Genomic DNA, 27,634 nt, shown 5'->3' on the forward strand with positions numbered 1-27,634 from the left:
AATTTTTTATAAACGCATCCGTTAAATATTAACGGCGTGTGGCTATTTCGAACTCATTTGGGACTTGACCATAGTTACATGGTCATTTATGTAGTTTACCCTTTAATATAATGGGGTTTTGGGCTGCTTCATTTTCAGTCCATGAGGCTCTATTAGACCCAAAACTGAATTTCGGACCAAATTAACTAAAGGGTGAAAAGCACACCAATTGTTCTTAAACTATGATTTGCTTATTATTTTGGTCAGTGTACATTCATATTATCGAAAAGGTAAGGTTTGATTGGCAAAATTTTTTGAATAATGATTTGAGAAAAAAAATCTTCAATATAATGTATTGAAGGAATTAATTGTTTGAATAGAGTGTTTGACTACAGTCGAAAGGGAAGACGTATTGTGTATGTGTTCGGTGCGTGCATGGTGTGTTGCCAGAATCACCGTGTGTCTTCGGCTAAGGATCATATATCTTTCATGCGTTAAAATCACATACAGTGATGAGTTTGAGGCCTCCATGCGTTAAAATCATTGTTCTACTCACGATTAATAATTGCCAAAGATCAAATATCTTCAATGACATCTTTGAATTGTACAACAAGCTTATTCCAAAATCCTACGGTAGAAACAGATGAAATAGATGTGACAAATTGCTTATCGATTACCAACTATGGTTATATCAGATTACGCACTTGACACTTTTTTCCAAAACCTCGTATCAATTACTTATTCTAAATACCAATACATAATACCATAACAAACTACGGAAGGTTCAATTATACTTTCAACACATTTGTTTTCTTAAATTTTTTTTGGTTGCCCCCCAGTTCTAAGGCTTCGCCCTGATCAATCTGAATCAACACGGGTTGCGCATCTGGCTTTGGTAGACGAGTCGCCCAGTGAGGATTTTCTGCATACACAATGACTCGAACCTGAGATCTTGCTTAAACAATATCAAACTGCTTACTACTTAAGTATTTCAGTAAGGATTTTTTTGCATACTTTCAATACATTTGTTTTCTTAATTTGCTTGTGTCTAGTATAGTATAATTAAAACCTCATATGCATATTTTATACCAATACAAAATCTCACAGCTTTATAAATTCATTTCGATTCAATTATCTTATTAACTTGATTAAACATTTGATTAGATGTCAATCTTTTTTAATTCATCAAAGTTATTAACCAGAAGTTATTAGGGCTTGATCATAAATATTTAATTTAGTATATCGGAAAGAGTATCACTTGAATAAATTGATATTAAAATTTTAACAACGGGATGAATGAGATATTAAATCCATAGAGATTTATGTTTCATATTTTAATATTGAGAATATAACAAAACGAATTAGAATGACCAAATTAATCTATATCTAAATTAATTAAGTAATGTATTAAATATAAATATCAAGAAATCATATAACATTATAAAAATAATCATTCAATTTAATATTGTTTATTTAATTTACATTTTCCCTTTATATTTTTTAAGTTATACTCCCTTTGTCTTATTAAATATGTCTCTTTTACTTCTTAAAATTCTCTCATTCAAAATGTAAGTCAACAAACAACAATACTTATATTTTTTTTATCTTTATATACGCTCTTTTACAGTTATCAAAACAAATTTGTCAAATCTATCGATCATCTTTTGGAAATAATTTTTTTTCTTTTCTTTGATCGAGTATATCTCTTAAAACTATACACATAATCAATATAAAACACAAATATTATAAGCCATTATAAGACGGAGTGGATGTTAAAATTTTAGAATGATCTTTCATTTTTTATACCATGGCGAGTTTTATCTAACTTTATCTACTAATCGAAATCCTTCATCCCTCGATTATTTGTCAATTGATATTATAATACATTATAAGACTGAGGGAGTGTTGAAATTATGAAATGATCTTTCATTTTTGTACTATTGACCATCTTTATCTAACTTCTTTATCTACTAATCGATATTCTTCAGTACTTTAACAAATTAATTGGTACTTTTATTATGCCTACCATTGAATACCGTTTTAGGGATAATCTGTGACCAAAACTAGAGCGGGCCGGATTCATTTACGGCTTTAAAGGAGAAGAAAACAACATTTCGATATTAGAATAAGATGATCATTACTATTTAAACCCAAAAACCGCACAAAATTAGATTATTACTAGAATTGATATTTTAATATTGAAATTAGACGGAGGTCGTGCGAACACATAACCCCCACTACCACAAATTATGACTACTCTCTCTTAGGGCAAAACGCCACCCAAATACAACGAAAGTCTCTTACCATGGCAGTGGGCCCTCTTGATCATCCATTGACTCCATGCAGGTAAGATTAAGTGGCCAACTGTTTCTTATTTATACGATAATGCCTGTGCTACTTCCATTTGTTTCTTCGGTGTGGGATTAGTGCTTCGGCATGAAGCATCGTTAAAACATCCATGGAGATCGTGGGTTTTACAATTTACAAGCAAATTTGAGAAATTGTTCCCTGATGAAATTCAGCACCGAAAACGGTTCGTTTATGTTCCCTATTATATTACACAAATATAATATCATAATATTGTATTACGCCATCATTAATTTTTATAATCTTTTATTTCTCTCTTATATTATTATTTTTTAAATACAATGTGTGTTTTGAATAACTCTACTTTGATATCTTACTTATTTCTATTAAATTTAATTTATTAATATGCTAAAGTTCTTCATTATTTTTTTCAATAATTTTTCATATGTAATTTAATTAAAAATAGTAAACTTATGGATAACTAGATAAGACAATTAATTGTATGAAACAAGTATAGAACTTTAGTATATGTTACCTTTTATTTTTTTAAATCAGATCAATTAATAATATTTTTAAATAAAGAAAGAACACAATATTTTATATTATGGGGAGCAAATCTATAAAGCTTAGAAAGATAAAAACAAATTATCAGTAAAATATCTTAAAAAATATTTAAAATATAAATTTATAAAAAAATTCATCTCCAGTGGTCTCCCTTATACGTATCCGCCGGATAAAAACCGATTGTTCTATCAAAATCTGTATAAATATCGCCACATGGCAAAGAGCAGACAAACCAAAGGGTTTTAAGTTAGAACCAAGAGCTGGTAGGTACCAGAGGCCGAGTAGCGATAGAGCGGGTCGTTATATCGCGGTCGTGACGGTGCCTGAGATAATTATTGTGAAAAATAATGATGTGAAACGGCATGATAACAATAACGGTGGGATGCGGCCATTATTTAACGGGTAACGGCCAATCGTAACAATTATGGTTTTGTAAAAAAATAATCAATCCGATCCAATCCGAAAATTCGGATATGCGATCCATTTTTTAATTTTTAGATAGTTCGGATCGAAAATACAAACAAAAATCGGATAATCGGATCAGATACGGATCGACTAAAATTTGTTTTTGGATTATCCAAAAATCCAAAAAAATTGGGCCTTTACGAATTTTTACATAGGCCCAATAATATCAAACAGCCCACCCTCACCTGGCTTGAAATGCTAGCGCCCCAGCCTTAGTTTACCGTGATGCCTTGCAGATTGATTTAGCATTCCTTACTCAAAACAGTATAAACATGGATCTATCCCTTTTTTTCAATATTATACACTAAACACTTCATTAAATAGCCCAAAACTCTACCACTTTTTTCAATTTTATGCTCTAAACAATCCTCCCCTCATTATTAAAGCAGATGAAAAGAATCTGAATATGCCATTGGCGAATTAATAATGAAAACTTAACTCTTTCAACATATATATAGCAGTATAACACCATCAAATCTTATATTATTTAATTAGTACATTTATAATCCATTGTATTTTTTAGCTACTTGGTGTTAATATTAACAGTGCAAAAAATTAACATTATTCGGCAACAAAAATGTATAAATAATAATAAAAATAATAATAATACATAAAGTCACACAAATTAAATTTAATTTTAATTTTTTGTTAAATTAAAATTTATATTTGGATTCGGATATCCGATCTGAAAATTCGGATATCCAATATGAAAATTCGGATATCCGATTTTTTCAGATCAGATTGAAATTTTAATGATCCGAAATTTCGGATCGAATAATATCCATATCAGAAAATGAACACCCCTAACGACTAGCGGACCGTTATTATGTTATTTTTTTCACTATTTTAATTTTTTAATAAAAAAACAGTTTTTTAAATCAATTCATTTAGAAAAAAATCATGACCGAGATACTCGCAATGACCACAATATCATAATATAACCATAACTACAATAAAAGTAACACGACTGAAAATACAACCCCAACTGTAATTTAAATCTCTGGTAGTTGAACAAGACTTGTTTTTTAGGCTCGAACCTATGTTTCATTAAGTTCCAAGGTGTAGACACTAATTTCGTCCATATTTTTATTTTATACGTATATATATATATATATATATATATATATATATATATATTATATCTATATATTATATAGTTTGCGAATGGTTTTTGAAAATACGTATATAATATATAGTTTTTAAAACATTTTTTTTGAAAACTTATATAATATTTTTTAAAACATTTTGAAAACTATATAATATATAGTTTTCAAAACTTTTTAAAATATAATATATAGTTCAAGAAAAAATATTTTCGAAATATATATTATATAATTTATATTATTATTATTATTTATTTTCTTTTTATTATTTTATTTTTTATGTTTTTTCAGGGTCCAATAACAATCCATGTTGGTCCAAAGGAATGGGCCTGAACCAGCCCGAATGCAGTAGGGTTTCAGTATGTGTCAAGGAGCCGCACGAATCAACGGCAAAAAGGAGGAAAAGGCATAGGTTAATCTGGACCGTTGGATCTGATCCAATCCAACGGCCAAAAAACAATCCCAACATTCAGAGGCGATATCAAGAGTCAATAGCATCACACATCGTCGGTCATACATGCAACAAGATCGGAGCACAAATCGGAACAAACAAGTACATGCAACAACCGACCACCCCAGAATATCCGGGATTGACCCCATAACAGCCGGAAACAAACCCTCACCGGGGCTTATAAATATAGAACACAGAACCCACAGAGGGGAGGAGCCATCATAGTAAGCCAACCATCACAAAAACCATCGAGAGTCAGTGAAACAACGACCACAAAATACACAGTGTATACGAGAACCATCAGCAAATATCCAGAAACAAAAAAAAACCACCATCAATACACGAATAGTACCATCAACACAACATCAACCAATCGCCATTAAATCAAACCACAAACAGAAAAAAAAACACAAAGAAAAAACTATAAAAAAACAGAAGGCAACCAAGAGGAGCCAAGCCTCAAAGCCGGAGGACCGCCAGAAGTCGAAAAGCTCGACGAAAAAGGTAAAACTCGAAAATGTTTTTGTTAGATCTACTCCGATAGGGGTTTGGTTCTGACGTTTAAAGGTCGATTTTGGGTTCAAGGGGGCACGAGGGTCATTTTGGTGAGTTTGGCGACGACTGGCGACGGCTATCGACGATGGCAGACGGTGGTCGGCTGATGACTGTTTCCCCCACCGGTGGGGATTTGTAGAGAGAAGGGATAGAGATTCTCTCTCCTCATTCCTCGAGAGAGAGCGAAGATATAAGAAATAAGGGGTGGGTGCTTTTGGTCGAAATTCGTGTATTAATAACCATCCCCAAACGATGTCGTTTTTGGAGAGAGACCTTCTGCATGATTTGGAAAATGGGTTAATCCCGTCCTCAGTCCCTATAACATGTAAATCTTCCATTTCAGTCACTGAATTAATTTCCAGTATTTTTAATTTTGACTTACAATTTTATGCATGTTCTAATTTGATCACATGTTTCAATTTGACCACTGAATTTTCAATTAACTCAATTTAGTCCTTTTTTATGTTTATCTTATATTATTTAATTTTTTTATTATTTAATTAATACTACTTTTGTGTTTTATATTTTTTACCGTTTCTTTTTCTTTCTTTTTTATCATTATTTTTATTTTTATTATTATTATTTTTACTTTTTTGGATTTTTTTATTTATTTTCCATACATTTCATTATATATATATATATATATATATTATTCTCATTTTATTTTTTATTTTATTTTTCTCTTATTTTTATTTATTTTTCCATTTTATTTTTTTCCTTATCTTTTTTTCACTTCTTGTTTTGTTTATTATTTTTATTTAGTATTTTCTATCTTAATCTGATTCGGTATTTCATTACAAATCTAACGTTTCCATCTTTTTAAAGGTCGTTGTTTGAATCAATCAAAAGTAAGTAGTTCGAATCGAATGATTAAATTTTAATTTAATTTTTTTAATTTTCGCAATTAAAGGCAACCGACAAATTAATTGGTACCGAAAGGGCAGTTCAAGGGTGCTAATCATTCCTTGACTGTAACCGACTCCCGAACTCCCGAACCCGATACATTTCTGGTAAAACGCAGATCATGTAAGATGGTGCCCGACCCACTTAAACTCGTTTTAAAATGGTCGGTGGCGACTCTAAACCAATTCATTCACGTCGAAGCCCAATTCTGGGCCCAACCGAAAGACAGCGACGACAGCTTGATGACTCTGCTAGGGACAGGTAAGAGAGTCATGCCTAAATTAATTTTCGATTGTCTTTTTGAGCGAAAATTACAAGTTTAAAATTTAATTTATTTATTCGATTCTAATTATTTATCTTTGATTATTTTTCAAATAAATAGTTGTACTGACGTTTTTCTCAATGATTTCAGTTTTTTCAAAATTTTCATCTCAAGCTCTATACCCAAGCTCCAAACCCTTTTAAGTGGGGGTAAAAGCGACGCATTCGTGGGAATTTATTCTCCGTATGGGCCTAACAAGTAACCTTCAGGATTCATATACCTTATGTTTTCGTGTAAATTTATTCTCCGTATAGGCATAAGGGAATGTATCCTCTCGAGTTTAACTTAGTCCATATAAGCTTGTAATGGGCTTAGGATTGAGGGTCTGGAAAGCTCAAGGGGTCACCAGCAAGGAGAACTCGAGTACCCTTTTAGAACCTAAACCGTGAGAGTACAGGGAATTAGAGCCCACCCCAAAACCTCATTCCAAACCCTAGGCTGCTTTGTTTCCTACTTTACTTTCTGTTCAAAGCATGCGAACTAGACAAATATGCGGTTAGGATTTGTTTGAAATTAGCATGTGGGATAGAGATCATGTCCGTGTAAGAATAATAAAACATGTGTGGTAGATATCATGTGGGGTAGGATTTTTCATTTTTATTATTGTTTTGAGTTACCTCATTAACTCCCTTTATTTTTGTTCTCTTTTATTTTGTTTTCATCAATCACATCATTTAAAAGAGGTGTTGATCCACCAAAAACGTGTTTGTTAAACATGAATAATTTGAATTAATGGACAAAGGGGTTATAATACAAAGAGATAAAAAGCTCAGAAGTCCAGCCGTGGTCAAAGAATACTCAGAGGCAAAGGTTGCAGGGGCAAGACAAGGAAAAGATTACTAACCCGGAGGCTCCTTTCGAAAACTATGAGAACAAGATGGCGAAACCCTAGCTGAGCTTGATGTCATTGCTGATGAATTCAAGAAGCAAGCTTCGGATAATTTCTATCGATGGAGGGCTCCAATGGTGTTGCCGTTAGGGAACAGACTCAGCAGAGAGTAGAAGTCGGAGATGCAGTCCTTCGAGACTTTATTTGGGGCAAACAGCTCGTCACTTGCACAGTCTAGCCAAATGAGCCGGAACGGTTCGACAGACGAAAGACGAACCAACTTGTCAGAGGCTGTTCGGGATTTATACTATCAAAAAGTTTTTTTATCTCTTCAGACGTAACACTTTTGTCCCTAATAAGGATTATTTCTAATAACAGACAGATTTTTTGGATCAATGCCTCGAACATTGCATGCATTATGCATCTAGACATATTTTGCATTTTGTTATTTTTCTTTATATTCACATTAACTAATAGAAGCATGTCTCATTAAAAGGAACACATACTGGATACACCACCTCAAGCATTAGACACACCACATCCGCATAACACCCGCCTGAAAAAGAAGAAGATGGAAGCAAGAATCGAGAAAATCGAGGAGAACATGGCAAAATTACAGAAAGAACTTGAAGATAAGATAAACCAGAGTAATCTAAGTAGTCTGAATACAATAATGAATAACCAAGAGTCTTTGTTTGATCAGATCGTTGCCAAGTTAGTTGGCCTACAACAGACCAGTGCGCCTGGGGCAGGTTCACCGGAAGGGGTAACTATACCACCTACCCCACAAGTGGTTGTCTCACCTGAAATCTTACCGGAACTTCGAGGGGACTCATATGCCACAAAAGCAAAGCCCTCTTCCTCTATATTTAACCCTGAGAATAATCCGGGTTATTACCATATACCGGATTCAGACGAAGATGACAAATCAATGAATATGGAGAAGAAAATCAAGCAATTAGAGGACCAAATGAAAGTAGTTAAAGGAGACCATGACTACCCTGGAGTCGATGCCGTGAAACTCAGCCTAGTCCTGGACTTGGTTCTTCCTCCAAAATTTAAGTCCCCGGAATTCGAGAAGTTTGATGGAAATAGTTGTCCATCCGCTTACATCACCATGTTCTGTCGAAAGATGACATGATATGGAGGAAACAACCAACTCCTGATCCACTGCTTCCAGGAGAGTCTGTCGAGTTCAACCATCCGGTGGTACAACCAACTAAGCCGATCAAATATCAAGACCTGGAAGGACCTGACCAATTCATTTCTAGAACAATGCAAGCATGTCAATGACATAAGGCCAGATCGAGTTATGCTACAAAGCATGGAAAAGAAGCATAACGAGAGTTTCAGGCAATATACACAAAAATAGAGATATTTGGCTGTACAAGTTCATCTACCCTTTGATGAAAAAGAAACCCGGAAGTTTTCTGTACAGACCCTGAAGACTTCATACTTCGAACACCTGGTTGCGATCACATCAGGAAGCTTTTCAGACTTGGTTATGGCCGGAGAAATGATCGAGTCTGCCATAAAGCAAGGCAAGATAAAGGATGGAGAAGCTAGTAAGAAACCTCTTATGAGGGAGGGGGTGGAGAAATTAACAACATTAAACACCTCAATAAAGATGTTACAATCTCCAGCCCAAAATCAACTCCAGCTGTACCGTCAGGTACTTCTAAACAATATTCCAGAGAACCCAAGAAGGAAAGAGAACATTTCAACCCTATTCCAATGACATACAAAGAACTCTATCAACAACTTCTTGACACCCACGTAGTATCACCATATCCGATAGAACCCATGAAGCCCCATACCCCAAGTGGTATGACGAGAATGCTCATTGTGAATATCACGGCGGTGACCTAGGGCATACAATTGAGAATTGTTACGCATTCAAGAGAGTCTTACAGAAGATGCGTAACCAGAACTAGATCGACTTCAACAACTTGGGGGCATCCAAGTGAGGGAGATCATTTCATCATTTGAGGCATTATGTTTGAATTTGTTTTTTTTTATTTTTTCTCAAGTTTTTGTAAGGACTTTTAAATAAATTTATGTTACTTTAAAGATGTTGAGCAATGATTGACATTTGCAAACTTGTAATTCTTTTAATATCAACTGAATTAAGAAACTCTGTAAATGGTTCAATGTTACAGATCTTTAACAAAGTAACATGATTTAAAACAAGGACTTTGACCTTACCCAGAATATACCCTCAAACACTGTACCCTGCTCTTGCAATTAACCAATATAACTTTTTCCTTTCATAAGGTGCGGACAACATGGGGCATCCTTTTGCATATGACATTACTATGCTTTTTATTTAAGACGTTCAGTGATGATCCTGATCTTCACAGATGGAATAGTCGAGTATGTAAATCTAGTTTAGGTTAGTTGCTTGGAAATTGAACTCTAAAGATGAGATTCATTGACTTTCAAAAATACCTAGACTATAACAGGTTCTTCTTGACAAACTTAAGAAATTGGATCCTTATACCCAACTTATAATATTATATATATATACAATAAAGCTTGAGTTGTCCCTCTAGAGCAATTGGTTAAATGTCCCAGCTTTATGGATAATATTCAGCTAGCCTGATAAAGGTAATTATACCATACAATAAAGCTTGGGTTGTCCCTCTAGAGCAATTGGTTAAACGCCCCGTCTTTATGGATTCAGCTAGACAAATAATGGCAAATTTAAATAAGGAGTTTCGGTAAAAATGGACTAAGGGAGTTAAGGAACACCTGTTATAGTCAATTTCACACGAGCACTCAAGGATTTCATTTTTAGACCGATATTTATGCACTACCTTTGTTAGAGGAGCTTACGAATCTTGAACAAATTGAAGATTTCAGAGAAATGAAATAGAAGGTCTAGTAATTGATAATGCTAGTTGCGTCATTTTGTCCGCATCCAATTAAAATGCCAAGTCATCAATAACCGAAAAAATGACATTTTTTATAGGAGGCCAACCTAAAGCCAACTCATCCATTTGAACATTTGTCAAAGAACTATAACTATAAAAACATTAAAAGAGCTATTGATTCTTTTGATATTCTTTGAATTCATGTTTATGATTTGATTCGATTGCGAGCCTGAATTAAGGGGAAATGTTTTACAGAATTCTTTTATTTTCACATCTTTTTCCCTCATAAATTAAGAGAAAGGAGAAATTTTTTTTCAAACAAGACAGTCTCAAATATGAAAAGTCTGTAAAGCCAAAAGCTCGAGAAACAAATGGGGCACGATCGATTCCAAGGACCAGATTGGCAGGCAAAACACGGGACTCCAATCCAAGAGATAAAACATAACTCATTCATGTTGCATGCATCTTAGGCATACTTAAGAGCATCACATGTACTATTTTTCGCATAAATGATTTTTTTACAGCTTTTAGAGTCAAGTTTTGACTTTAAGACGAAGGATACTCGATTCAAAAGCACTTTTAAAGATTGATGGTGGTTGCTTAACTCAGCAGTGAGAAGCTACACCTCTACCGACTTGACATATCTACAGATCTCAGAATCAATTTCAAATAGGTTCGAGAACCAATTCAAAACAAATCCAGTTCAGCTCAACTCAACAATGAGTAGCATTTTTCCAATTAATGTCTTCAAGCCAGATTTCAATTCCACAACGGAAGATATCCGACTGTCAGAATTTATCAGTGGGTTTTCTCGTAAAAGGGGAGTCATTCAAAGATCGTCTCACTTGGTTCAGACTCGATCAAAAGAACCACCTAAAGAATCATGATCGGCTTAGACCCGTGAAGGGAAGTCATTTTTTAAAGAAACTATTTGCAGTATAACTCAATGCTAGAAGGGTTATCTGCCAACAAATACCTTCGAGTTCGACTACGCTCAGCTCCAAGGCATATCATTTGCAGCATAGCTTAAGTCGAGAAGGGTTATTTGCCAACCAAAGACCTTCGAGTTTGACTACGCTCAGCTCCAAGGCATATCATTTGCAGTATAGCTTAAGTCGAGAAGGGATATTTGCCAAAGACCCTCGAGTTTGATTACACTCAGCTTCGAGGGCACATCATTTACAGTATAACTCAAGGCTAGAAGGGTTATCTGTCACCAAAAGACCTTCGAGTTCGACTACACTCAGCTCCAAGGCATATCATTTGTAGCAAATAACTTAAGTCGAGAAGGGTTATCTGCCAACCAAAGACCTTCGAGTTCGACTACGCTCAGTTCCAAGGCACATCATTTGCAGCATAACTTAAGTCTGCCAAAGACCCTCGAGTTTGATCACACTCAGCTTCGAGGGCACATCATTTACAGTATAACTCAAGGCTAGAAGGGTTATCTATCACCAAAAGACCTTCAAGTTCGACTACGCTCAGCTCCAAGGCATATCATTTGCAGCATAACTTAAGTCGAGAAGGGTTATCTGCCAACCAAAGACCTTCGAGTTCGACTACGCTCAGCTCCAAGGCACATTATTTGCAACATAGCTTAAGTCGAGAAGGGCTATTTGCCAAAGAACCTCGAGTTCGATCACACTCAGCTTCGAGGGCACATCATTTACAGCATAACTCAATGCTAGAAGGGTTATCTGTCACCAAAAGATCTTCGAGTTCGACTACGTTCAGCTTCAAGGCATATCATTTGCAACATAACTTAAGTCGAGAAGGGTTATCTGCCAATCAAAGACCGTCGAGTTCGACTACGCTCAGCTCCAAGGCACATCATTTGCATCATAGCTTAAGTTGAGAAGGGCTATCTGCCAAAGACCCTCGAGTTTGATTACACTCAGCTTTGAGGGTACATCATTTACAACATAACTCAAGGCTATAAGGGTTATCTGTCACCAAAATACATTCGAGTTTGACTACGCTCAGCTCCAAGGCACATCATTTGCAGTATAGCTTAAGTCGAGAAGGGTTATCTTCCAACCGAAGACCTTCGAGTTCGATTATACTCAGCTCAGAGGTAAACCAAATTTACAGAATAGCTCAAGGCAAGAAGGGTTATCTGCCAATAAAATTATCGAGTTCGATTCCATTCAGCTCAACGACACCTCAATCACACTACTGTCCGATTGCAATCGAGGTTTTCAAGTCGAGAAGAAGACTTGGGCTAGTCGTTCCTCAATGACAAGAAAACGTTTCCCGGCAACATAGCTTAATTCGAGAAAAACTATATGTCAACGAAGACCTTTCGAGTTTGATTTCATTCAACTAGAGAGACTATCAACCACATGGTGGGGTCAATAAACTATTTTCAATCGAATTCTTCAGAAGAAGACCGAGGTTGACTACAATTTGGCAACGAGAAGCCTCGTCCCGATTCAAATTCTGACCTACGGTTTCAATTCCATATCATTTCAAGATGGACTTGACTTCGTGACGGAGGAGCCATCCGCAACCCAATTCGATAGGGAGTTATTCTTCAACTCCACCAAACGAAAATTTGTGTTTTTTTATCTTTGTCTTGTTTTTTGTTCCACGAAAAAGGTCAAAGAGGGGCAGCTGTAGACACTAATTTTCGTTCATATTTTTATTTTATTTTATATGTATATATATATATATTATATCTATATATTTTATAGTTTGCAAATGGTTTTTGAAAATACGTATATCATATATAGTTTTTAAAATATATTTTTGAAAACTTATATAATATTTTTAAAAATATTTTGAAAACTATATAATATATAGTTTTGAAAACTTTTTAAAATATAATATATAGTTTAAGAAAAAGTATTTTTCGAAATATATATATATATATTATATAATTTATATTATTATTTTTATTATTATTTATTTTCTTTTTATTATTTTCTTTTTTTTTATGTTTTTTCAGGGTCCAATGACAGTCCATATGTTGGTCCAATGGAATGGGACTGAACCAGCCCGAATGCAGTAGGGTTTTCAATATGTGTCAAGGCACCGCACGAATCAACGACAAAAAGGAGGAAAGGGCATAGGTCAATCTGGACCGTTGGATCTGACCCAATCTAACGACCAAAAAGCAATCCCAACATTCAGAGGCGATATCAAGAGTCAAGATCGTCGTACGTCGCCGATCATACATGCAACAAGATCGGAGCACAAATCAGAACAAACAAGTACATGCAACAACCGACCACCCCGGAATATCCGAGATTGACCCTATAACAGCCAAAAACAAACCCTCACCGGGGCTTTTAAATATAGAACACAGAACCCACAGAGGGGAGGAGCCATCACAGTGAGCCAACCATCACAGAAACCATCGAGAGTCAGTGAAACAATGACCACAAAATACACAGTGTATACGAGAACCATCAGCAAATATCCAGAAACAAAAAAAAAACCACCATCAACACACGAATAGTACCATCAGCACAACATCAACCAAACGCCATTAAATCGAACCACAGAAAGAAACACAAAGAAAAATCATAAAAAAACAGAAGGCAACCAAGAAGAGCCAAGCCTCAAAGCCGGAGGACCACCAAAAGTCGAAAAGCTCGACGGAAAAGGTAAAAGTCGAAAAGGTTTTTTTTAGATCTACTCTGATAGGGGTTTGGTTCAGACGTTTAAAGGCCAGTTTTGGGTTCAAGGGGGGCACAAGGGTCATTTTGGTGAGTTTGGCAGCGGCTATCGGCGGTGGAAGACGGTGGCCGACTGGTGATTGGTTCCCCCACGGATGGGGATTTGTAGAGAGAAGGGAGAGATATTCTCTCTCCTTATTCCTAGAGAGAGCGAAGATATGAGAAATGAGGGAGTGGTGGTTGCTTTTGTCCAAATTCAGGTATTAATAACCCTCCCCAAACGACGCCATATTGGGGAGGGACCTTCTGCGTGATTTGGAAAACGAGTTAATCCCGTCCTCGGTCCCTGTAACGTGTAAATCTTCCATTTCAGACACTGAATTAATTTCTAGTATTTTGAATTTTGACTTACAATTTTATGCATGTTCTAATTTGATCATCTGTTTCAATTTGAGCACTGAATTTTCAATTTACTCAATTTAGTCCTTTTTTATGTTTTATCTTATCTTATTTAATTAATACTACTTTTGTGTTTTATATTTTTTACCGTTTCTTTTTCTTTCTTTTTTACCATTATTTTTATTATTATTTTTTTACTTTTCAGATTTTTTATTTGTTTTCCATACATTTCATTATATGTATATATATATATATATATATATATATATATATTATTCTCATTTTATTTTTATCTTATTTTTATTTTATTTTTATTTATTTTTCCATTTTATTTTTTTCCTTATCTTTTTTTTCACTTCTTGTTTTGTTTATTATTTTTATTTAGTATTTTCTATCTTAATCTGATTTTGTATTTCATTACAAATCTAGCGTTTTCATCTTTTTAAAGGTCGTTGTTTGAATCAATCAAAGGTAAGTAGTTCGAATAGAATGCTTTAAATTTTAATTTAATTTTTTTTAATTTTCGCAATTAAAGACAACCGATAAATTAATTGGTACCGAAAGGACAATTCAAGGGTGCTAATCCTTCCTTGACTGTAACCGACTCCCGAACCCGATACATTTCTGGTAAAACGTATATCAGGTAAGATGGTGCCCGACCCACCTAAACTCGTTTTAAAATGGTCGGTGGCGACTCTAAACCAATTCCTTCACGTCGAATCCCAATTCTGGGCCCAACCGAAAGACGGTGGTGACACAAGGATATATGGTTCTATAGGTTGTGTGATCAGAATATGGTTATTGGTCTGGAGTTTTGTTAGGCTTGGCTTGGTCGTAGAATATCATTCTCGGCTTGTCTTGTCATGCCTGAGATGGTCACACAATTGTTTGAGACTTCGTTTCATCTTTTTGTTTTCTTTCTTTAAATTACAATTAAAATTATAAAATTTCATGTTAGAAGAGATGAATTTGAACTATAAAATTTTAGGGGTGAACTTAAACTTATAAAATTCTAGGAGTGAAAATATAATTTCAATAAAAAATATATAGATAAAATCTAAAATATATAATAATTTTAAATTTTTAGGGGACGATCATCCAAAGCATAGCTTAAGACACAAATCAAAGCTACATCCTTAAATAATTTGAGATTGTTATTTCTGCAACCACTCTCCACTGTCTTGTTTCTGTCAAAAACAAATTTGAGTCTAAACCCAGTTAAGATCTTGCAAGTTGAAAAACCTTGTGAGCAAATACTAAAAAGAAAGTACTTCCAAATGTAGTATAGGGCAACAAAGCAAAGCCTAGTAGCCAACTAGCAAGTTGGCTACTGAACACCCTGATTCTGTTTCTTCTGTTGCTTGCTAGTGGCTTTAAGCAAAATTAAAAACACCTCGTTCCTCATGGCATTCAAAATTGTTGTCAGAAAAAACAATTTTAATCTTCGAGTTCGGTGAAATTCCCGAAAAATCATCGGTGATCGGTATATTTACCGATCTAACACCGGTCAGATTATATTTCCCGATCTAACACCCGTAGCAGTAAAGCGCGCCCCCTGCCTCGCGCTATACGCTGACATGGGTTACACGTGGGTATAGCGTGGATCAGGGGCCGCGCTATACCTGGTTATCTGACACGTGGGGCATAGCGTGGTACAGGGGGTGCGCTATACCTTTAATTACACCCGTCCACACCCCAATCCTCCCTATAAATACCCTCATCCTCAATCACTTTCATCATACCAAATTCTCTCAAATTCTCTCAAATACTCTCTGTTTAAGGTATATTTTATAATATTTTTAATATTATGTATTTAATTTATTTAAGTATTTTACTTTATTTAATATTTTACTAATATAATTCTTTTGCAGATATATAATGGAATCTACTTCGCTTGGATGGAAATCATATATCTCGACACTTTGCTGATACGATAACATTTTAATGTTTTAATTTAATTTAAATTATTAGTAATAATTAGTTGATTTGTTTAATGCATGATTATTAGATTAAGAATTAATTTTTGTAATTATTTATTTTTAGGAGAAGGACCGTGTATTAGATCCTTTTATTAGGAATTTTAAGTTAGTGATACCTAGCCGTGTCTTGCCGTATTTAGTAGAAGCTGGATTTGGTTACATAGGTAGATATCAGGGTCACTGTAAGATAGAACCAGACCTTATTTCTGCCTTAGTAGAGAGGTGGAGGCCGGAGACCCACACATTCCATCTTCCGTGCGGAGAGTGCACGATCACGCTTGAGGATGTTTCTATGCACCTGAGGCTTTCGGTGAATGGAGATGTGATATCAGGGATAGCTTTCGGTTCTTGGACTACTTTGTGTCGGGATAATCTAGGACGTGTTCCGGAAAGTTTTATCGGAGGTAGGATACCGTTAAATTGGTTAGATGCCAATTTTCGGGAGTTGAGCGCAGACGCCTCTGAGGATGAGGTTAAGATGTATGCACGGGCATGCATATTGCAGTTGATATGAGGGTTACTAATGCCGGACAAATCGCGCAACCTAGTTCACTGCATGTGGTTGCGACATCTTAGCGACTTTCGTCTCGCCGGATCATTCAGTTGGGGCTCGGTAGTTTTGGCTTTGTTGTACAGGGAGATATGTGGAGAAACTGACTACAGGCGTAATGATATCGACGGATGTCTCCTACTGCTGCAATCTTGGGCATGGTATCGATTGCCTTTTTTATGTCCCATTGTGAAGAACCCATTCGTATTTCCACTACTTCTGAGGTAATTATAAAACTGATTTTGTATATTAATAATTTTATACAGCGTATAATAAATTTTTTCCTTGAAAAGGTGGTTTACTGATAGGAAAAATCATCAAGAGCTACCTGATGATTTAGAAAAAATTAAGGTGCTAATCGATCAGAAGGCTGGCACACAGGTATGAATTTTAATGTTTAAAAATTGATTTTAGATTATAGTTATATAATTAGATTATTATTTTGATAAAAATTATATATTATTTGTTTTAGTTTGAATGGGTGCCATATTATACTGATGATGTGAGAGCAGTGATCCCACTTGAGTTTAGGGGTCCATCAGATGTTTGGATGGCGATGATCCATCTGATCTGTTATGCGACCATCGAGTAGCACTCCACTGATCGCGTGCTCCGGCAGTTTGGTTGTTTTCAACCAATTCCGGAAGCACCTCGCAATATGGACGAGTTGTATAGCTTAGATAGACGCGACAAGACAGATACATATTGGCTGGTGAGATATCATGAGTGGGTCGTGTTGTGGAAGGATCGACATCGGCGCCTTCCACGTAGAGAGCCCATTTTTACTGACTTCTTGATGTATGCTGAGGATTATTATGAGTGGTTCAACAGTAACGGGAAACCATTTCTACTTCCCGAGGATACACGAGGGCAGACCTTTCCACGACGTCGACAGAGACGTTCACCGACACAGCACCATCGTCCCTCGACTCGTGGACGGAGAGCAGGTGCTTCCGGTTTATCCTCAGCTGCACCAGCAGGACCTTCACAGCAGCCACCGCATCCATTTATGATGTCGCAGCCATATATGATGCTGCCATCGCCTTTCCATTATCAGATGTCGCCGTCGTCTTCACCTGGTTTTATGACCCCGTCGTCGTCACCATCACAGATGACCCCTCTTGGAGGCTATTATGGGTCTATGTTTGCAGATCCGACTTGGGTTCATATGTTGGATATTTGGCGGGTTCAGCCTCATCACCCATGGCCGCAGCACAGACATCTCCTGTACAGTTTTCACACTCAACGATGTCTGGGTTTTCCCAGTTTTCGTAGGCCGGTGGGATAGTCAGTCATACACCTCCAGGGTCCTTATTCTATGGAGGTGCTTCATTGTCATCAGCTCCTCATCAACCTAATGTACCTGCTCAGGACGACGACGAAGACGACGACGATGATGATGACAGCGACGAGTCAGAACCAGTGATACGAAGAAATCCTCCTCGAGACCGACAGCCACCGCCCTGCGGAACACATTCGCGATGCATGCATCGATAGATTTTTTTATTATATTTGTATTTACTTTATTTTGTTTAATTATAATTTTTTATTATTTCTCATTTAATACTTACTTTATTTTGTTAAATTTGTTGGACTTTTTTTTTAATATATTTCAGTTAATTTTGTTTATTACCATTTAATATCAGTTATTGTAATTTGGTTATCATTTACCATTTAATTCTTATTGTAAGTTTGTTGTATTTAAATACCAAATTGTTATTATTTTGATAAAATTTAATGATTGTGTTCGTTTTTTAATCCTCATCAGATATTATCGAATGAGATTAACTTGAAGTAAATGCAAATTAAAATACAAGAATTATTATTTGATAAACAAATACATCATTTCCTCATCAATTGTTACTTGATGACAACAGAAGTGAACATGTTTTTCTAGTGTGTCCTGAGTTTCTACAATGGCCACATCTTCTGTCTTGTCTAGATCTTTCTCGAATATCCATATCGCAATGAATTCGATTGGATTTTGGACGACCATGCTCCCTTAATAAACTCAGATTTGGTACAATCGGAAGCCAATCTTGAACCTCATCAGGGTCTTTGTCATTACCTATGGGGGGAAACTCAATTCGTATACCTTAAAAACTTCAGATAGTAGGTATACGAGATCCACAAAATGGTTATAGTCTTGACGTGTATGCGAGCAAGCTGCTATCACATGAAAGCATGGATACTTCAGAGCTTGAAAAAACCCGCAGTCGCACGTTCTGTCCCTTAGATTTACTCTTAACGACACAACTTCAATCCCTTGAAGAGGTCGCGACAACTCTGTGACACGAAACATTTCATGCCTTCTAGAAAAGCTTGTTACAGAAATTCCATTTGATGCAACAATTTTTTTCTGTAGATCTGCAACTAATCTAGGGTGATAGACATGACCGCCTTGCATCCAGGTTTGAGCTTGTCCCCGAGCTTCGCAAAAAGCACCCCCAAACGAAAATATGTAGTTTTTACCAAAGCCGCTACAGGTAAGTGACATGCACCCTTTAAGGTTAAATTGATTGCCTTAGCCAAGTTGGTCGTCATGTGTCCATATCGATATCCACCATCATATGCGTTCGTCCACATTTCTTTATCGATGAGGCTGATGTAATCGTATCCTTCCTCGTTCTTCGCCCGCAAATCTTGAAGCATTGATTCAAACGTTCGAGGAAGTAGTTCTTAACCCGATCAAAAAATATATAACTTACTAACTTTCTTTCTTTGCAAAATTAAAATGATCAAAAAATGTATAACTTACTAACTTGCTTTCACTTACCCATGCGCACAATTAATTGACGTTCATCATTATTCTTGTACCTTCCATGATAGTTCGCAGCAATGTGTCGGAGACAATACCTATGTTGGACAAAGGGTGGTTGCCACATTGGACCCAAAGACTCCATTGCTGCTTTGATCCCAGCTCCGCGATCTGAAATGACACAAATGTTTTCCCTCGTGATAACATGTGCACGTAAATTTCGGACGAAAAAAGCCCAAGAATCTGTATCTTCTCCTTCGACAAGAGCAAAAACAACTGGAAGAATGTTGCGATTGCCATCTTGGACAACTGCCAATAATAAAACTTGCTTGTATTTTCCATACAAGAAAGTCCCGTCGATCTGGACCACAGGCTTGCAGTATTTGGTAGCATTAACGCACTGTGGGTAACTCCAAAAAACCCGGTAGAATTAGCTTCGATCACGAAGAACTCGATCATTATGGTATGCATAGGAGGTTTCGAAGTCCACAATTATCCCAAGATTCAACGTCCGCACCAGCCTAAACCAACCTAGAAGTTCGTTGTAAGATGCATCCCATTCGCCATGAAGTTTGACAATGGCATTTTGTTTTGCCAACCAAGCTTTTTTATAGGAGACAGTGTACCCATATTGCGATTGTATAGCTAAAATCAACACTGCAACAGCTATATGAGAGCTTGCTTTTACCATGGGCATGATGACTTGGCATATCATTTCAGAGTCCAAGTTGGGATGATCTTGGTTTACCCCTCCAGCACAACATGCGTGAGGACCGTTGTATACTGTTAGTTCCTATATGTTGTTTTTCCTCTTTATTTTCGATACGCGAACCATCCAATTGCATCCATTTTCGCGTCGGGCACAGTAGCATACATATTTTTCGGTCGTCGATCGATTGACTCTGGATTGAACAGAATTACGGATATTGTAATTTTTTATAGCCATCATCGCTTCTTCTTTGCTTGAAAACTCCATGCCTAAATATAACTCACCATTATTTATTGATGAGTAATATCCATAGTCACCGAGATGAGGCATATCCGCAAATTCTGGCCCGTACATTGCACCATAATCAGCTTCATACATGTGTGCAGGAGGGTCAGTTTGTGTCACATTTCCTGGAACTTCATCTACATCATCATCATCGGAGTTGAATTGCGGTGATTCTGGGTGAATGAATAGTCTGGTCTCAGCACCATCCGCACCAGGCTCACGAAGCGGTTCTTCTGGTGGAGATGATGGTTCCTCCATGCGCTCCATATTTAGGTCGAAGAACTTACTACTTGCATGTCTTCCCCATTGAACTAGAAGGCATATCGACATTGAGATCGAAAAAGCTTGCAGTCGAATACCTCCCCCTGGAGCTTGAAGCCATCGTGTCAAATGGAAACTGCACAGATTATTGCGTCGATGACATCTCTTATATTAAGGTCAAAGAAATTTGTAGATGAATGTCTTCCCCTTGAACTGGATGCGGTGTTGCCATACGGATTGTTCGTGAACCCACCTCGGTACATATCGTAAGGAGTTGCGGATGAATGTCTCCCCATTATGGAATTAAAATCATTACACATTACTGTAGTCGGGCTGTCAACTTGTTCAGCCAGCCCATAGTGGGAGCTTAATGATTGACCCCGAACAGTACGCACTTGAATAAAATGTGCATACATCTCAATAACGGCGTCTGAATAATTACTTTAAGCTTCAACCATCATTTGAACATCATCATTGTTCGAAAGTTCGAACACTGTATAAGTTAATGGCAACAATGATGTTGGAAATTTATACTGCAACGACGACATTCTTCTACTACTTCCAACATGAATCTTCCTCGAAATCTTCGTTATCAGCTCCTCAAGAGTTTTGTTTCTCTTGAATAATATTTTAACACGCTCATTTGATACGAAAATCCCGGTTTCATCTTTTCGAATTTCACCATCATAATGAACAATAGCTGAAAGTCGCGCCATTCTTTAAGTTTAAAAGTGCGACAATATTATATCTGCAAAAAAAATAACTGAAACAAACCTGATTAAATAAATTATATATGAACGAAAATATAGCACAATAATTTTTTTACACATCAACGTAAATAATTTAAATAATATAATTTTATAATATTATCAGCACCGCAAAACTATTTCGACGTATGCTCCCGCTTTTCAATTTTATAAACATAAAAATTAATTGAAAATAATTAATATAATATTTTTCAAATAATGATAATAAACAATAAGTATAATTAAAAAATTATAATAAAATTATCTTATAACGAAAAATCGCACGAACTTCTAAATCAAATATGAGAAGATTGCCAGAATTATTACTCGTTGACGAAATTGTTGTATTAATTTATAAGTTGAGAGGAGAGATGCGAGGAGATGTGAGAAACTTAACCGGCGGAGGAGGATATTTATAACCATATAAGACGCGGTACCTGTACCGCGCTATATATAATTATTCAGATAAAAGATATAGCGGACCAGAGACCGCATTAAATATAATTCACCCCTACGTGACGTATAGCGCGACCCCTGATCCGCACGCTATACACACGTGTAACCCATGTCAACGTATAACACGGTACAAGAGGCGCTATACCCCACGTGACACCACATCAATATATAGTGCGATTTAAGAGGCGCGCTTTACTACTAATATTAAATCGAGAAATATAATCTGACCGATATTAAATCGATAAATATACCGATCACCAATAAATTTTTAAAAAATACACCTTCAAGTTCAATTCTTGCTTAATTATTATAAGATGATAATTCTTCAATCGTCATATCAACATCAAAAAATTGATTGATATTTGCTAAATTTCATACTGGAATCGGACCGCGAGGCCCCTGCTGCCACAAATTATGACATAGGCTCCCCTACCATGGGAGACCTTAGGAAATAGGCCTTCCAACTGCAATGGAAATCTCTTACTTAAAACATTGACCTTATTGATCACCCATTGACCCCGTCCACGTAATTATGTTGCAACGTTGCCAGCTGCTTCTTATTTATACGATCACGCTTGTGCTATTTCCGTTTGTTTCCTCGATGTGGGATTAGTGCTTCGGCATGAAGTGCCGTTGAGACAACCTGGTGAGAACTGAGAAGGGTGAATGTCGAAATGAAGAAGATCGTGGGCTTTCAGTTTACATGTGAAATTGGAAAAATTACCAAGAGATTATATAATTGATTTCACCGATGAAAATTTTGTTCCAAATTTTACCTGTTTTTACTTTAACCTTACTTTTTTCAAAATTATTTTTGTACAGGTTAAAAAAAAAGTCATAACGTAAAATATTTTGGTCAATTAAAAAATGTAGTATTTCATTAGTAATAGTCATAAAAAAATATTTTGGCTGAATATATTTAGTAAAAGAAAATAAAAGAGGGAGAGAAAAAGTAAATTAATGAATGGCTAAAAATGAGGTTTTCGTTAATGAATTCTCAGCCTGAAAGCCTCACCCATTATGTCGGTCTTAATCTTAACCACCTCTGTATCGTCTCTACAGCATTTGGAACAATCATTCGGCCAGTCGGGGTTTCAACAATGGAACCCGACCTCATTCGTGTGTTCGGAAGCATGCCAAAGACCCTGTTGACAAAGAATCCCAGTTTAGTTTGTTCCAACTTCTCCGGGTTATCACACGCAAGTATATTTGAAAATTCCAGTCCTTTCACTTTCATGCTCCCTCTTTTGATGCTCCAATTGGCCCTTGCCTCTGCCGCCATCCTCATTACCTTTTCTCTCCTCCGGCGTCTTGGCCTGCCCCTCATGTTCGCTCAAATCCTAGTAAGCTCTTTCCTCAAATGCATTGGTTGGTTGATTGTTTGATGGCAGTGTTTTATTATTATTATTATTTATATAATAATGTCAGGGTGGAATGCTGGTGGGGCCATCAATGCTGTCCAAGATTCCAGGGTTTTTCAGCACCATATTTCCGATAAGAAGTTTCTTAATAATGAACGTAGTATCCACTATGGGTTTCATGTTTTACTTCTTCTTGATCGGCGTACAAACAGATGTATGGATGCTCAAGAAAATAACCAAGAAGACGTTTGCCATTGGGTTTTTCACGGTGGCAGTGCCCATGATACTAACCATGGCCACCGCCCTCGTGTGGATGCAATTTGAAGATCCTATCGACAAGAGGATCGATCAGCTTCTGGAGATAGCCAAGGCGGAATCCATGGTTTCCTACTCGATGGTAACATACTACCTTTCCGAGCTTCGGGCTATAAATTCAGAAGTTGGCAGAGTAGCAGTATGTTCTTCCATGGTTAGTACGTTGTGCAGTCTGTGTGTGATCACGTCTAACGTGCTGTGGACGGATTCGGAAGACGACGTGTTGCTCTTCTTCGAATGGATTTGTTGTATCGTCATCTTTGCAGCTCTAGTCTGCTGTACTCTTGGCCCTATACTTCTTTGGGAGATGAAGCAGACATTGGGTGGACAACCTTTGAAACAGGGCAACTTAGTTGTGCTGTTTGTAGCAGTGCTTATGTCGGGGTTTTGGGCACGTAGTTTCGGCGTAAATATTTATTTTGGTCCCTACTTATTCGGGTTATTGATACCGTCAGGACCTCCACTAGGGTCAGCGCTTGTAGCAAAGCTTGATGTGATAACCAATTGGATGCTGCTGCCGTTATTTTTTGTGAAATTTGGTCTCCCAATAGATATCTTTGCTATTAGATTTAAAATTTACTTCAAAGTACAGTTCTATTCCCTGTTGGGTGCATTTGGGAAGTTCTTAGGAGCTTCCCTGAGTGCAGTCAGCTGCCAAATGCCGCAAAGGGATGCTATTTCTCTTGGCTTTTTCATGACTTTTCAAGGCATCTTCGAGCTTATATTGTATAAGCTAATGAAACGTAAAGGGGTATGTATCATAATGTTTCATATTTGTATCATCATTTAGTATTTCGTCTTAATGCTCTACATATTGATTAGAACACACGTTGATGTTGGTTGGAATTGCAATTTGCAGCTAATAGGTCATGAGGCATTTACAGCCATGTGCTTATCGGTGCTGATAAGCACCGCAGTTGTTGCATCGATTTTGCGATGTTACTATGACTCTTCAAGGAGGCACCGGGATTACATTGGAAGAAGTGTGTTGCAGTCAAGACCAAACTCCCGACTAAGAGTCCTAGTCTGCATTCATGAGGAACAAAATGTTCCATCTGCCATTAACCTCCTTGCCACTTTAAGTCCCGGCAAGCAGAGCCCGATTGTTGTTTACATGCTTCACATAATTGAGATGATCGGGGCTGGATCGCCGCTCCTCATTCCACATAGGAAGACCAGAAGGGTCTCTCCCAAGACAAGGGGCTCAGGACCTGTTATCAACGCCTTTAAAAACTTCGAGGAAACCCATGCAGGTCTCGTCTCCGTTTACCCCTTTATTTCAGTATCTCCGACTCAAGCCATGCACGATGATGTGTGTGAAATTGCACTTGAAAAGGGGACTTCACTTGTTATAATTCCTTTCTACAAGAAGTTTCATGTTGGCGGTGCAGTGTATTTGTCTAAAATGTCCTTAAAGATCGCCAACCAGAATGTCCTCAATCAGGCACCTTGCTCGGTTGCAATACTCGTCGACCGTGGCACCCTTAAAACTCTGCATGCCATTTGGCCATGTTGGTCCTCTTCTGAAGTTGCCGTTGTCTTCTTGGGTGGAGCTGATGATCGGGAGGCATTGGCTTTGGGAGCTAGGATGAATCTATGTCAAAATATCAATTTGGCACTCGTAAGAATCCGATATGATGGAAATTTTCCGGATAAAACCGTGGAGGAGATTCGACTCGACAATGAAAGTCTAGCACAGTTTCAAACAAATATCTCTGGGAACAATTGCACCAAGTACATTGAGGAAGTAGTGAACAATGAGACAACGACTAGTAAGTTCCTTCACACCCTAGATAATCACTACGACATGGTAGTGGTTGGCAGGCGTCATTACAATGCATCACCTCTTTTGTCGGGGTTAACGGAATGGAACGAAAACAGTGAGTTGGGCGCAATCGGCGATATGTTGGCTTCTTCAGATTTCCTGGGAAACACCACAATCTTGGTGGTTCAACAACATACCGACAGTGGTCATGACAAGTGAAATGAAATACATACTAACAAGGGTTCTGATTTCAAATGAATGCCTTACATCACAAGTGAGACCATAGAGCAAAACTGACCTGCAAGAAGCATACTAGAATTAGCAGATTGATAGGAACATAAAATCTACCTATATGATAAGTTTTGGAATAGAAATGGAGCATTCATGAATTTTCTGCAGATATGTATAACATGACAATGAATAGTCAGAGTCAGACTGGTATGCTGACAATTCTTATGTGAAGTCAATTCTTTAGCATAACTACCTTAAACAAATGAAAATAAACGCAAAGTTCATTACAATCTTCTTTAAGAAAACATATTGTTAACCCATGCCATGCCCTTTCAGAAATTACTTTATAAATAAATTCACTCTATAAAAATTCAACTGTCATAAACATTACTAATCACAAAGAATCATCCGATACAAAGCTCCAACTTTCAAAAGAATTCTTTTCTCTTTGGATACCATGAATGTTGAATTAATAGTCAAAATTGAATTCCACAACATATATATAGTGTAGTAGGTGAAACACAAGTGAGATCATGAGCTGCAGAATATCAACTTGGACAAATGATTCATAGGAATGCCATATTCTAGCCAACAATTAATAATTCACCTTCTGCACCGCTAATTCTACTGTAGGATAATGTGCAAGTGTCAAATTCCAACTAAAGATGCCTAAGATGTGCAATAACTTTCAACCGTTTTATCTGCCGATCTGTTTTCCTGGAATGTTGTAATACAGTCAGAAGAGTTTTCTATGCACACTTTACGTGACATTATGGGGCTACACTCAAGGAGGCTGATAATTAACAAGACATTTAATTGGCAGGGAATGAGTAAAAACGCCAACAGAAGCGGAGGCCAAGGAAGTGGAGGGGGGAGTGAAACTCCTGACATCCAAGTCATGAAGGTCAGACTGATGACTGGTTTCCCAAGAAGACATTTCATCATCAGCATCGTGTTCACTAATATTCGACACAAATTGTAGCCTGCTCTTACCCGAAGTCTTCCTTGATAAACCAGGTCGCTGCTTTTGAAGCATATCCCAATGTGGTAGTTGAGGAGAAGCTACATCTCTATCATGAACTCTGTTAAAGCATGATTGTTATGGCGTGTAAATCCTTGATTCCCATTCTGGTGTAAGGAAAATTCAGATCTAAGTTTTTCAGGAAGTCCTAGGACAATCCTGTTCAAGAATTGAACCATTCGAAATTCTAGTTGCCTGAGAGATACTCCAGAAGGTGCAGAAAAATCAAGCTGGTATCTTTCCATTAGACTCAAAACTTCAGGTGCATATATTTCTGATAGAGGGCACCCCTCCCAGTGCCCCATATCGAGATCCATAAGTGCATCAGTGGGTTGTACCTCTGCCACTGCAAAATCCATCTCCTGGACGATTTAAAAGGGCCAGCCATCATAGTTGAGTCAATATAACCAGGGAAATGCATAATCTCATCATATATCATCATTAAAATTGTCTCCATCAAAAACAAGAATTAGGTGATACCATGCACAATGCATAAGCAAACATTGGATTCAAGAATCAATTATTGCTACCACTGCTAGAACGAAAGGAGAAAATAGACACCGATCAAAATCTTTATTCCTACAGATGATTATTCTTGATGTCTTGTTTACCATTTGGGTTTAACAAGGAACATATCTTTTCAGAAATAATGGCTGATGCTAATATTCATTTTCCCATTGGTCAAGCATAGATCCTTCAGAAATGTTAAGCATTCACAGACTTACCCATTGTAAAATATAAAACAGTTGAAGTTTATCACTAGTGTAACCATTGACTTGTTAATGAAGCCTGGCCTTTAAACTATTCTACACTTAACATGTCTTTTA

At 36.8% G+C, this 27,634-nt stretch overlaps 1 protein-coding gene, 1 non-coding gene and 2 pseudogenes across 2 annotated transcripts; 1 reads left to right on the plus strand and 3 right to left on the minus strand.

Annotated features, from left to right (window-relative positions):
• Window positions 1-2,187: 2,187 nt before the first annotated feature.
• Window positions 2,188-2,333, minus strand: LOC120216280 (annotated as a pseudogene).
• Window positions 2,334-22,490: 20,157 nt separating this feature from the next.
• Window positions 22,491-22,648, minus strand: LOC120216279. The gene has a single exon (XR_005525037.1). It is a non-coding gene; the product is annotated as a U1 spliceosomal RNA (small nuclear RNA).
• Window positions 22,649-23,210: 562 nt separating this feature from the next.
• On the plus strand, window positions 23,211-25,876 carry LOC120216226 (cation/H(+) antiporter 15-like). The gene is made up of 3 exons (XM_039213716.1): window positions 23,211-23,457; window positions 23,543-24,541; window positions 24,650-25,876. The coding sequence occupies exons 1-3, from the start codon at window positions 23,215-23,217 to the stop codon at window positions 25,772-25,774; spliced, it is 2,367 nt and encodes a 788-aa protein (XP_039069647.1). The 5' UTR covers window positions 23,211-23,214; the 3' UTR covers window positions 25,775-25,876.
• Window positions 25,877-26,215: 339 nt separating this feature from the next.
• Window positions 26,216-27,166, minus strand: LOC120216227 (annotated as a pseudogene).
• Window positions 27,167-27,634: the final 468 nt, after the last annotated feature.

This window comes from Hibiscus syriacus, unplaced genomic scaffold, assembly GCF_006381635.1.
Source record: "Hibiscus syriacus cultivar Baekdansim isolate YM2019G1 unplaced genomic scaffold, ASM638163v2 tig00110159_pilon, whole genome shotgun sequence".
In the NCBI taxonomy this organism is placed as follows: domain Eukaryota; kingdom Viridiplantae; phylum Streptophyta; class Magnoliopsida; order Malvales; family Malvaceae; genus Hibiscus; species Hibiscus syriacus.

Excerpts from the sequence above, each read along its gene's own strand:
- LOC120216226 (XM_039213716.1), top strand. The coding sequence starts at position 23,215 with ATGGAACCCGACCTCATTCGTGTGTTCGGAAGCATGCCAAAGACCCTG. Across the intron at positions 23,458-23,542 it reads TCATGTTCGCTCAAATCCTA|GGTGGAATGCTGGTGGGGCC; the intron begins GTAAGCTCTTTC and ends TAATAATGTCAG. Across the intron at positions 24,542-24,649 it reads AGCTAATGAAACGTAAAGGG|CTAATAGGTCATGAGGCATT; the intron begins GTATGTATCATA and ends TGCAATTTGCAG.